The sequence below is a fragment of the Haemorhous mexicanus genome, chromosome 1 (genome assembly GCF_027477595.1).
Source record: "Haemorhous mexicanus isolate bHaeMex1 chromosome 1, bHaeMex1.pri, whole genome shotgun sequence".
Lineage (NCBI taxonomy): Eukaryota > Metazoa > Chordata > Aves > Passeriformes > Fringillidae > Haemorhous > Haemorhous mexicanus.
Genome location: NC_082341.1, coordinates 56242305 through 56255469, shown reverse-complemented (window position 1 = coordinate 56255469; position 13165 = coordinate 56242305). Strand labels below are relative to the sequence as shown.

The 13165-nt window shown below is 44.4% G+C and overlaps 1 protein-coding gene across 2 annotated transcripts in view; it reads left to right on the top strand.

Annotated features, from left to right (window-relative positions):
- The first annotated feature begins 797 nt into the window (after window positions 1-797).
- The window catches only part of LANCL2 (LanC like glutathione S-transferase 2), a 32922-nt gene continuing 20554 nt past the window's right edge, over window positions 798-13165 (top strand). The window contains exons 1-2 of one of the 2 annotated variants that reach the window (XM_059850039.1): window positions 798-1459; window positions 11470-11587. In XM_059850039.1, the coding sequence (XP_059706022.1) occupies window positions 1259-1459; window positions 11470-11587 (319 nt within the window). In that variant the 5' untranslated portion in view covers window positions 798-1258. Of the gene's footprint in view, window positions 1460-7507; window positions 7625-11469; window positions 11588-13165 lie in introns of those variants that run through there. The other variant, XM_059850046.1, reaches the window with a different exon arrangement.

Here is a 13165-nt window from a genome sequence, read left to right as displayed (position 1 = left end):
ATCTGGAGCTCTTCTCCTAACTTAAAGTGGAGGCGTCATAAGACAACGGGCTAAATTTATGGTGACACAGTGCCCTGGCATTCAGCCCCCCGCCTCCTCCCTGGGCTGGATCCGAGACACAAACGCGCGAGTCACACGGGATCCAGACGCTGCTCCTCCCCAGGTGGGATGCGATCCCACCCTCACGTCCAGCCGCCACCGCCGATCGCTGATGGCCTTTCCCACCCACCGCCGCCAGCCCCCTCCAGGGCTCTGAGGTTTTCTGATGTCTTTCGGGGGGGCGTGGGGCTGTTTTTCTAGTATGTTTTGGCTTGTTGGAGTGGGCTCCCCGTCGGCAGAACGGTGAGCACGGCCACACCAACATTACAGCCCGGGGGCGGGCCGAGGGAAGGAGACCACCCCCCTTCTCCCCGGCGAGCTGCCTCCTCTCGCCGGCTGAGGGGCGGTCGCCGCCGGCTGCGCCGTCCCCTCCGGGCGGTAGCCGACGACCGCGTCCCTCTCTCCCGCCGGGGCTGGCCGAGGAGCGGCGCGCCGGGCGCGGCGGCTGCCGGCGGATGAGCGCGGCCCGGCTGCGGATGAGCCGGGCGAAGGAGCTGGTGGCGTACTGCCTGCTCCTGGGGCTGTCCGTGCCCCTCCTGCTGCTGCTGCCGCTCCTCTGAGATGCGCCGGGCGGCGGCTCGCCCCCGCCGCGGGGGGACGGGCGGGAGGAGCCGGCGGCAGCCCCGCTCCGCCGCCCGGCGTGTGGCCGGCGGCAGCAGCAGCCCGAGGCACTGACGCCCCGGCGGGGGAGGATGAGGCGCCGGAACGAGCTTTGCAGCCGTGCCACCCAGCCTGCGCCGGCGGGCGGGCTGCCTTTTCCCGCGGGGGGGCCCGGCCGCGGCCCCGGCCGCGCTCTGCCCCTGTACAGGCTGTGATGCCGCCGCGCCCGCCGCTCCCCCGCCTCGGGTGACAGGCACGCCGAGCAGAGCCGCGGCCTCGCAGCTTTCCCTTTCGCCTTCCAAAGCTGGGCTTCGGTGGCTCGGGGTCAGGGCGGGGGCGCCTCCGCTCTGGAGCGGCCCCGATGGGCCCGCGGCCGCAGACCCTGTCACCGCAGCCGCCCTCCTGACCCAGCCCCCCGCCCGCGGGACGGCAGCTGTGGCCGGGGGCAGCTGAAGCCGGGGGCGGCCGCGGCGCTCGCGTTGCTGCAAAGCCGCTCTGCGGGGCGGAGTGTGTCCCCGCCGGCTCGCCGTGCGGGGAGGCGGGCCGGGGGCCGGCTGAGATGGGAGAGAGCATGTCCAAGAGGCTGAAGCTGCAGCTGGGAGGTGAAGCGGAGATGGAGGAGCGGGCTTTCGCCAACCCCTACCCCGACTACCAGCCCCAGGGAGCCGTGGCAGCCCCCAGCGCGGCGGACGCCCACCGGGACAGGGCGCTGCAGCCGCTGGCGGAGGAGGAGTCCCTCCCCTTCGGCGCCGATGGGAAGGTGAGTCCCGGGCGGCGGGCAGGCGCCGCGTCCCGGACCCCCGGGCCCGGCCTCACCCGTGGGTTGCTCGCTGCCGGTGGCAGCGGCGGCCCCGCAGCGCGGGCGGCAGCGGGTTCCGCCCCGGGGCGGCTCCGGCGGGGAGCGGGCCCGGCGGCGGGGGCTGTGGGGCTGCCCGCGGCCTGCGCGCCGGCCGAGCTCGGGGCGGCCGCCGCGGCCTCGGGGGCGCCCGAGGAGAGGGAGCGGCGGGGTGAACTGAGGGAAGGAGCCGGAGCTCAGCCTGGCAGCAGCGGCTCTTTATTCGGGCTGTTTGTTTTACTCCGGTACGGGAATGAACGCAGTGCCTCAGCTGGAACGCTGTTTAGCAGAACATATAGTTGCTCATATCACGGTGGTTTGGTGTCTCAGAAGAAGTTGTCAGCAGAAGTTGCCCGAGTTTCACCAGAGAAGATGCATAAGGGAATGGAAAAGATGAACGTCCATCCAGAAAAGGAGAGTTTGTTCTCGGGAAACAGCAGCGCACACTCGTTAGGTGAAGCTAGACTGTTGTCACGTGTTTATTTACTGACATGTGCACTTTTATAGGTTCAGGTGCACCATGATAGGCACCTGGCAAGTTGGTTCATGGTTGCAGAAGGTCTGCCTGGTAGGACTGGTCACACAAGGTTTGCGGTCTACCTGCTCTGTTTATCTCCTTGATGCCATGTGCTGCTGTTTGGTATACTATGAGTGTCTTAGGTTTTAAGTAGAGAAGCTACTCTGGCCCGGCCTGTTAACATGCAGGCTGGATTAATCTGCAGAAGGTATGCCAGAATGTGAGCTTCCTGTCATTTAGCCCCTCTGCAGCCTCATCCTTCAATACTTTGCAGCTTTGTCATCTTTTGCATAGAAAACACTGCATGGTGACACTGCTACAAGCACAAATGCATTGAGGGTGGGACGTTAGCTTCCTAACTCTCTTGATTGTATGCTGGCATGCATAAAGGAAAGCTGTTGATACCAGCTCTGTATTTTCCTGCTTGTGGCAATGTAGAATTACCTTGACTTCCTGACAGAGAGACAAGGATGGTGATGCCCAACAGTGGGAGGGCCATTTGCTCTGACCATTGTAAGTACCTGCAGGACACCATCGGCTCACCATCAGTCCAAGGCAATGAAAGGTTTCACCAAGTTGTTTATGACTGAGGTTTATGAAGTTGTATGTGGCTAAGCAGAGTGCACAAAAGAGAAGGCTTTGGGGTTTCGGTGTCTAACGGCTGCAGTTAATTGCAGCTGTCAAAAGCAAAGCATTTGAGAAGATTTAAAAAGCAAGAGTACGTTCAAAAGTGAAATCTGTTTTGTTTTGTATACAGCTCTCTGGCAGTATGCTGAGTGTTGGTAAAACTATTTTTTTTTTCCTTGTGGAAGAGAACTGTTATTTCTTTGTTCTGGCTTAGTCTATAAAAATCATCCAAGTATGATGAGTTGAATTATAAAGGCAGAGAGGAGATGGCAGAACCACTATAGCTATATATTGTTGTTAAATTGGTAAAAAACATACTGAGTCCCTTGTAGGCCAGTCATCTTGTGTACCTGCTTTAAATCCCACACTTCATGTCCATATTTTAAAAGAGAAAACACTCCTTCATTTACTGCTGATCTAGATGGACTAAAGCTTTCTCAAGTGAGATAACCAGAAGAATGGTGAGATATCAAAAGAAGATGAAAAAATGAACATCCTTGGAGATGAGCACTACATCCTTAGAAGATGAACATCTATACATTTTAGAGTATACTAGATCTATTGCAGAATAGTTCAACTCTAATTTACTTCAGATTTGATTCTTGAATGAATCCAAATTGAGAGACGTTGTTCTGTGGCAGAGCTGAAATGAGTTAGTTGAGTATTTCTAGCCCTGTGTTCACATTAGGAATGCCTGTTATCCTCTCCTGTGCATGAGAATGGTGTTTTACAGTGCACACGTGTTTTTTCCCAGCATCAATGGTGGATGACATTCCTTTTTAGAAAGTGGCAGTCAGCAGCTATTTGTGCAGATGTGTTCAGAAGATATGTTAGAGCACCTGAGTGGTCTTGTATTTGATAAAAGGTGGTGTCTGGGCTCTGTTCAGGAGGATGAAGTGCCTCTGGGAAAAACGTCTTCTGTACTGCCTTAAAACCATGTAACTACAGCAATTCTGTGCATTTCATAGGAGAAGGCAGAAGCAAGTGTACATTTTCTTTTGGTTTTGCATCTACAAAATCTCAGGAGTCATTTTATGTATTTCTGGGCTAGAATATAGCTGTGAGAATATTTATTTGTATTTCTATTCTTTGAAGTATTTGCATGCTGTCGCTCCTAGTACTATCTTTTTGTGACATTTCATGATGGGTACTTTTGAGGTGATTTTGTTGTTGTTGTGATTTTCAGTTTATGTTTTAGTGTTTTATTTTTGCATTTAATGACTCCCATTCCATCAGAGAAATGTCTTTGCTTGCCTAAAGCTCCAGTGAAAACAAAAGGACTTTACACAGGGTAGTAAGTCTGTTCTGTAAACTTCTGTAAACAAGCACACAGGTTTCCTAAAAATGAGAGCATCTTTCAGAAGGCCTCAGTGCAGTGCATAATGCCTTCCTCCCCATCTGCTGCTGAGTGAAGTGAGGAGTGCTGAGTGACTCACGTAATGACAGCCTGAGGTGTGCAGGGCTCTGCTGTTGTCATGGAAGGCAATGCATTATTAATCCATTTGATTTCTTAGTCTGTCATGATTGCCATCTAAAATTCACCTGCTTGATAAAAGGACAAGAAGCTCTTCCAGGCATTGTCTGAAAGGTGAGGCAACTGGGACAAAAATCTCCATATGGAAGCATGTGGGTAAAATATTGTTCAAAAATCGTGAAGGTATGGGAGTAGGAGAAGCAGAATTTGAGGTTGCTGATTTGCTTTCTTATAAGTAGTCACAGTAAACACTGCAGCTGTCTATGTGGGCTCTGCTCATGTAGTTGAAATTCACTGTTTTCATAACTAGATTTCTTCATCATTAAAGTATCATGAACTTAAATTGCTTCTGTAACTTGTCTGAGAAAGCCAAGGTAATAATTCCTCAGACAGCCTTAATTCTAGATTAATAAGAAACATAATTTTAAATGTAAACCTTGGTTTAATAAGTGATGTTTAATATTTCAATCAAATATATATCCTGTAACCTTTTTCCTTTTCATTTGGGCCCCAAAGAGATGCCTTAACCTAAAAATGTACCTGTAGATATTATCTCAAAGTGGTTGGTCCAAAAGTTTTCAAAAGGGAAATGTAGATTGTTGGGGGAGGCAGAGAAATTAATAGACTCATAACAAAGAACACTCCCTAGTTCTTGGTTCCCTAGTGTGCTAGAGAGTTTCAATGCTCTAAAGGATTTCCTGGGAAGGAAAAGGGTGAGGAGAGCTTGCTTCTGAGGGGTGATGATGGCTTGTTCAAGGATCTATTGCCTCCTGTCCTCAGAGCCACCACAGCCCTGTGGCTACATTTGTAGTATAGTCAGGTGTGATTGGGGATTCTCCTTCACACTGACTACAGGCCAGTGACATGGGAAAAAAAGGCAGCCTGATATTTTCTGCTCAGCCAGGGGAAGGTGGAAGCCTAGACAATGATTTGCACTTTGCGGTTGTGCAAAAAAGAAAAAGAATCATCCTTGTCATCAAGAAATTAACATGATCCCAGCCCTTACTTCAAGATTGTCTGAATTTGTTGTGGAATCACAAGACAGAGGCAAAATTAGATTCAAACTTCATGGATTGGTCTCGAGTGCCCAAACTTTTAACTTGTTTTTTAGGCAAATTCTTTCTTTGTATGTTTTTTCCTGACTTGCCATAGTGTTCTAAGAATATTAGAAAAAAGTGGTAAGTTCTGAGAAATGTATACTATGCCTTATTAGGCTTTGCAGGGGACTTCTTACAGGGAACCTGTTCAAAGATAATGGTGCTCATTGGCAAGTACCTATTAATGGTGATATAGAATATTTCCTTAGATTTATCATTTGGGTGATTTAGTAGTGTTTAGTTTCCTAATCTTTCTCAATATCCTGTTACTTCTGATAATGCCCTTATGTGGCTTTCAATCTTCCTTCTCCTGTCAAATATATTGTAAAATACATATATATATGTATATGGATTTTTGTCATAGCCTCACTTGTCTTCTCCCTTTGTTTTTTGGGGTTTTTTTGGTTGGTTGGTTGGTTTTTATTCGTTTGTTTTTTGATTTTTATTTTGTTTTTAAAAATTTTTTGAGGTTGTCTCACTGGGCATTTTAGTTATCTCACTGGGAGCAGCAATTTCTCTGTGTTCTGGGACTGACTCAGCAACAACTTATACTAGTGGGAATTATACAATTTATTGCACTGGAGGCAAAATTCAACCTCCAAAGCCACTACATAATTCTTCCTGCTTTTTTCCAGAGATGTGGGATGAGGTAGCTGCATTTCTTGAGCTTTTTACTTTTTTGACCATTTCCTGGCTCCTCAGCTCACTCATGTGCTATTTTCATAAGGGACTCTGAAACAAAAAAGGTTTGCAGTATTCTCTGTGATTCCTCAGAAGGAAAGTTTGTTTTGCTTTTTGAGAGTCTTGGTCAAAACTGAGCCTGAAAATCACTCTGTTGTACTTCATTGTCCCTCACTAACTCCTGGCAGTCATACACAGCCTGAAAGGAAGAACTACAGTTTCTTTCCTACAGCACAGGCAGCACTGAACACTTCTTAGGTCTTTTCTGATGCTTTTGTAGTGAAAGCCTGTGCTTTTAGTCAACCAGTTCTGAATGAAAATACTTCATGAAATCAAACCCCAAGTTCTGATTAAATTGTGTCACATCCATCCACTCTACATCAGTTTCTAGTTTTGTCTTGCAGACCTGCACGTTAATGAGTTGTTACTCCAGCTAGTTGTGTGGGCAAGTGCAATAACATGTACTTGCTTCCTGGTGAAAATAAATTTTATTTGGGTCTCACTGCACTTATCTGCTGTCAAGCTCAGTATGTGGAATATATCTGCTCTCTGCATTGAGGTAACTTAGACAGAATTGGTTGAAGTTTTAGCTTTTTTTGCAACTTGAGGACCACCTAAAAATGTCACAGCTGGGCTAGACACTTCTGTGTAGTGAATGACTTTAAATCATACTCAGAACCAACTTTTATTTTCTCAGCTTTCAAGAAGTCGCATGTTGGTGTTAGCCTACCTGGAGGACCAGTGATTTTCAGCATTGCTCTTTTGCTTTATCATTCTCCATTTCTCAAAACATAGGATATCTGTTAATTATGTTTATTTTGGTTACCAATAATCTGGAGGTCTTTGATGATTCTTTGTGATGATCTAGATCTTTAAGCTTTGGAATTTTGCTGTCTTATAACCAATCAATCATAAAACTTCTTTCACACACAAATGCATTAGAGATACAGTCTTCTTATTTCTCACATGCCTTAAGTCGTTCTTTCTATAACTTGAATGTTTGCCTTTTAATGATGCTTTTCACGCCCTTATATCCTCTGAGACAGGATGATGACTGTGTTTAAAGCCTATTCCTGAGGTGGCATTTGTAGCAGTGTAGAAATTTGCCTACAGCTATTGATTTCTCTGTCTCTTCCTCCTCTCCCCCTTCTTGTTTTACTTCCCCCCCCCCCCCCCCCATTGTCACATGTATGGCACTGAGTGACAGATCACTGGAAAACAATGCAAGGTGCTCTGCAGGCAGTAATATTTCAAAGCATTTATTAAGCATGTGGTTTTGCTGAATTTGCATTTGTTTCTTGAGGACCTGTCTGAGAAGTATCAGAGAACTGTGTTTGAGTGTTTCAGAGGCTGGATGATGAGCTTCAACAGTATCTGGTATTTTCAGAGAAGAAGGTGCTGCTCTTGGAGCTGTAAGAGTCTTTTGACTTAGATAAAAATAAAGTAGAACTTGTTGTTCTGTACAAAAAGACTGGTCACCTCCTAGCAGACCTTGCTAGATTCTGCATATGGGATTCTGCTGCCATCCCTTCTTGTCTGCTTTTGCAGGAACTTGTGGAGGTGAGTATGAGAGCTCATCCTGCTTCAATAGACCCATGCTCCAATGTCTGGATGTGAAACCTGGCTCCCTTACAGTCAGTGGCAAAGTTCCCAATGATTTCTGTACATCCAGGATTCCTCATTTCAGCAGAACTGTGAGTTTTCCCCTACAACATTCTTCCTCGCCAGTGTCTGTCATGTCCTTTCTGCCGTCTTCTATGCAAGTTTGGTTTCTGAATGAGTTCTTGCTGGAGTACCAACTTATGTTCTATTTTCTTCTCTTTGAAATACACTTTGGCAGAGACAGCACAGCACCATGTTATGTCTTCTGTTCTACACATCACCAACAACAAAATGAGGTGAAATAAATGTGTATTCTGCTTGTTTGGGAGGTAGCACTGTGTGTGTATGGGTCATCTCCTTTCTACTTCTGCAGAATCAGTTGCTTACTTTTGCACTCTGGTTTTGCATGTAGCATCTATCCACAAAACCATGATGGATTAAAATAGGGTTAGGAGCAAGATGGTTGTTTTGGGAGCTGGTGATAGCAAGAAAGATTGGTACATTGGCAACTTGAGAGGAAGCTGTGAGCTCAGGTCTCCATTGCCCTGCTGTGGCTCTGCACAAGTTCTTAGCATAGATGTCATGAGCAAGTAAATGCCAGAAGGTGTTTCTGAACAACACATGGGTATCTAAATGTCTTTGACAACTGCAAATGAGATTACTCATCCCATGTCTGTCAAACCAGAGTGTTACTTTTAATGACAAAAGGAGTGCCATGAGGCCTCAGGGTTACATTGTCAGACTTATATCAGCACTGTGGTATTTGGTCCAAATGCGCGTGCAAGACTTTAAAGTTACAGACTTCTCTTACCTACCAGAAATCATGATATACAGTACATACATAGCAGCTGCTTATTGCCTCATCTGCCCCTGGTTCTGGTTTGTTTTAACACCATGGCCATAAAGCTGAATATGGCTGCAATGGTCAGTAAGAACTGGTATGTTATTGTAATGTTGACTACAAGTGAAATGTTTAAGATTTTTAGGAGATTTTTATTTGCATCATTATAGAAATTGTATAAAAATATATATAATTATTTATATATAGATATATGTATACATTTTATTAAAAATATTTTGTAATAACAGAATCACAGAATATTCTGTGTTGGATTGGACCTATAACAACAATTGAGTCCAACTCTTAAGTGAATGGCCCATATGGGGTTCTAACCCATGACCTTGCTGTTATTAGCACTGTGCTCTAGTGTAGGTGTGTAGTTCTGGTGCTGCATTTACAGAAGTAGATGAGTTAAATTATCTTTAGAAACCCTGCAAATGAAAAGAAGCAGATAGGGGAGACATATATTGCTAACAGGACCGCATAATTTTGACATCTTGTGATTAGTGCCAAAGGTGAGTGATGTTACACAAGTACTTTCGTTCTTTACATTTTTGTTGGCTTTGGAAGACTTTGTATTGGGATGTAGCTTTGCCTGCTCTCTCACTGCAATGGAAAAAGTGACATGGTTCAAATAAATAACAAAACTATTAACTTCCAAACCAACATAGTTTGTTTTTTCTGCATTACTTTTGTGCTGATAATGAGCCTTTTTAGTTACCACAACCAATATGGCACAAGGCTCTATTTGGTATAATGAAGAATTAGCCCCTTTTTTTGTGTTTTGACAGTATAAAACTTGAGCAGTGTTTGGGATGATAATGGTTGTTCCCTCTGCAGCAGCAGAGGAATAATGCAGCAGTTGAGTTCCTGGAGAAAGCCTTTTCTGATTAAAGATACCCTTCTGCTCCTGCTATCACCCAGTCTGTTGTGAACCAGAAGTAAATGTGCCACCGAATATCAGAGATCAGGCTTCCTGGTTTTTGTTTGTCCCTACAGGAATAACAAGTCACCTGCAGCAAAGGCTGAATGCTAGCTGGAAGCATCCTCTTGAGATGAATGTGCTTCTGATGAAAATCAATCGGTGCTTCACACAAGTGTGCATGTTATGCTCAGTTGTAATGCTGCTCCAAGATTCCTTGAAGGAAGCTTTTAAATCTTTAAATCTAAAGGCACCTTTCAACATTCATCTCTTCATGTAATAATTTATTCTAGTGCATGTAAGCATCTGTTACAAGCTTATAAGGGAATCTTATAAAATGATCAGTGACAGTGCTTGCTTATGAAAGCTTTAGAGCAACCAGAAAAAAAGAGAGAAGTAGATAGCTGGGGAAGACTTTGTTGCCACTTATAACCTATTCACACTGACATAAATTGGGGAGTAGCTTTGTTTGAACTTACAGATAATTATAAAAATATTAATAAAAATATTCTTTTAGTCTGTGCTTTTCCAAGCACTGAACCAAGACAAGTAAGTTACAATTCAGACTCTAGAGAGAGAGATGAGCAACCTGAGCTACATTATTTGTATGGGACTGAGATTTCAATGCAGCACCCAGGCGTCCTGATGTCCTACTATTTCCCTCCTACCTCTAAGTAATTTAATCTGGTGTTGGATATAAAATATCCTGATTTGGTAATAGCAGGTGTATTGTCAGAACAAAAAGATAACCAGCATGCTTGTGATGTGCAGTAGGTAAATAAATGGGGAGTCTGAAGCCTTAGTTCACTCTTGTCAGATAAGCTGAGCTCTGTGCCTGGATGCATCCACGTGAATATCCTCATGCTGTTTCACCATATGCCTTAGCATCAGCATAGCTGTCTTCTGAAGGAGAGAAGCCCTGCCCTTGAGGAAGGTTTTTCCTTTGTGTTGAGACCTCACTGAGCTAGGTAAAAAAGGTGGGGTGGTGGTGATGTGGATGCATAGTACAGCTCCTTAAGAGAATGGTGCTTAACACCACTGAAGAGTAACAGGCTTCAGATACCTACTGTGTTTGGTTGCTAGAGATAGATTGGAAAAGGTTAAGGTGTCTCGAGCTTGTTTCTAGAATGATATATGTTCAGTGTGAGATGTTTCCTTCTCCCTTCCTATCCTACCGTGGATATCCTTAAATGGATTTGAACTATTCACCCTGAAGATTTCTGGTGTGTCAGAAGCCTTGTGCAATTCTTAAATATTTCTGAATCTGTTGGATGGATGTTTGAAATCACTGATTTTTTTTTTTTTTTTTTAAGTTTTTCTCTGAACAAGAGTACAAAAATATGGTTTGTTTTGAGTAATCGGTTGCATGGTGGCATCCAGGACCTGTAATTTATCCAAACTCCATACTTTTGGGATGTGCTGTAGTCAAGCAAGAACTTACTGTACTACTGTGCTAATTTCCATGTTCCATAGGCTTTAAGGAGTAATCAGTAACATATCTTCCCTAAAAGTGAGCATAATGAGAGAGAAATGTTGGAATGGGTAAAGTACCCTCTGTTATATATCATGTGTTTCATCTATATAAACATTTTTAGGTCAAAAGTAAAAGCAAAGACTTGTTTCTTTCCCTTTGTGCCTGAGCTGAAGATGTTGAGCTGCTTCTGCTCATCTTCTTTGGCTTGATTGTCTTGAGTATTCTGTACAAAAAGACTGGTCACCTGGTACATTTCTTTTCCTTGGGCTATTTCCTGCTCTGTAGTGCTACAAAGGGTGTGCAGTTCCTTGTGAGGAGAGCAAGCACCTATAACATGGGGCTTGTGCTCTTTGTCCATAACATGGTCTTGGTACCAGGACCCTGATTAGAATTACATGCTATCACAGTGTCCATTGCTGTTCTTTGTGTGACTTTAAAGAATGCACAGGTAATTTTTGTGTAATGTAGATACCTGTAACTTAACCCTAAAATGTAGTCAGAATGCCTTTACCTGAAACACACTTAAGATGAACCACCTTGATGCTGCTGATTGCTGTATGTGTTATTTATTTCCTAGTTATTTTTTGTTTGATTGGTTTTGGTTTGGTTTGGTTTTCTTTCCAAACAAGAAAGTGGAGCAGGCACTTTGCATTCTTTAATTAGTTTCTTTTCTGGCTTGTTCCTTTTCTCCTGCTTTCAGGTCAATGCTCGGTTCTCAAAACGGATCCAGGCAAAAATCAAGGACCTTCTGCAACAAATGGAGGAAGGGCTGAAGACAGCAGATCCACATGACTGCTCTGCCTATACTGGCTGGACTGGTGAGAAAGCTAGAATTTGAATGAAATGTATTTGTTAAATGATGTAATTGGATTTATGCACAGGACATTCTGATATTCTCATAGGAGTGGCAGAAATCCTCTTGTTACAGGCATTTTTGTGCATTGGTTTTTCTTTAAACTCTGGAGCCTTGGTCACTCCGGTCTGTAACTTGCATTGACTTCAGCGAACAAAGATACAGAATGATAATTGACTTTTGTGTATGGAGATCATTGTTTTGCAAAAGGAGTGGATTTTCTAAGGCTGCTCTTTTACCTTACCTCTTGTTTCTTTAAATTTGCTTTTTAAAAAGAGTTACTTTTCACCTTTTTCTGTTTGACAGTTTACGAATTAGCAGTTTTCTAATGGTAACAGCATTTCCTAATGATAACAGCATTTTCTAATCATTGAGAGTAGATGGGGGGAATATATTCTATGGCCAGAAGCTTGTAGCCTTCAAATCTGGAATTTGAGTAGTTTGGCTATTCTTGTTCTGTCTGTACAAAAATGGTAAAATGATTGTGTGAGGAGGGGGAGTGTAGAGGTATGGATGCAAGACTGAAGATCATGACAAAAATTAGGCATATTCAGGTGATGGTTATTGCTAGGGACCATTTTTCATTTAGCATTGCATCACTGATGCAGATGTAAATGAGCCCTTCTAATTGGTGTGATTTAACCTCACCCGGCGACTAAATATCACACAGCTGAGCACTCACACTCTGCCTCTCCTACATCACCTCTGCCATAATTGCATAGGGAAGGGATTTGAAAAAAAAAAGATAAAACCCATAGGCTGAGATGAGAACACTTTAATAATTGAAATAAAGTAAAATAATAAAAGTAATGGAACCAACAATAATAATTACAATTGTAATGAAAAGGGGAGAGGGATAAAGTGCAAGAGAAATGAGCGATGCAGAATGCCTTTGCTCATTGCCTGCTTAACAAAGTCCAGCCCATGCCTGAGCAGTGATCGGTGGCTTCCAGCCAACTCCTCCCAGTTTATGTACCCAGCATAATGTCCTGTGATAGGGGAATATCCCTTTGGCCAGTTCGTGTTAGTTGTCCTGGCCATGGTCCCTCTGAGCATCTTGTGCACCTGCTCCCTGGCAGAGCACGGGAAACTGAAAAGTCCGTGACTTAGGGTAAGCACAGCTCAGCAACAGCTAAACCATCAGTGTGCTATCAGTGTTATTCTCACACTAAATCCGAACCACAGCAGCTACAGAGAAAAAATTAACTATATCCCAGCTGAAACCAGGTTACTGGTCCTTTAGGCAGAGCCTACAGTTTTCATGTCTGATGTGGCCGCTGTTCTTCAAGTTGCCAGGATATGTCCATCTATGCCTGTTAAGTGTGACTTTGCTGGGTAGACTGGCATATTCTGTTCCTGCTCTTCTCACTCAAGCTTCAGGCATACTTAAACTTTAAGCACAACATGTTTGAAATGTGGCCTGAGGAGATCTATTCTTTTATCTCTATGTCGAGAGGGGGGAGTAGCTTGGAAAAGCTCTCCAGCCTTCATCCCTCCTTAGGCTTAAATCTGGCAATTAAAGGGTAAAATTTCTTAACACTTT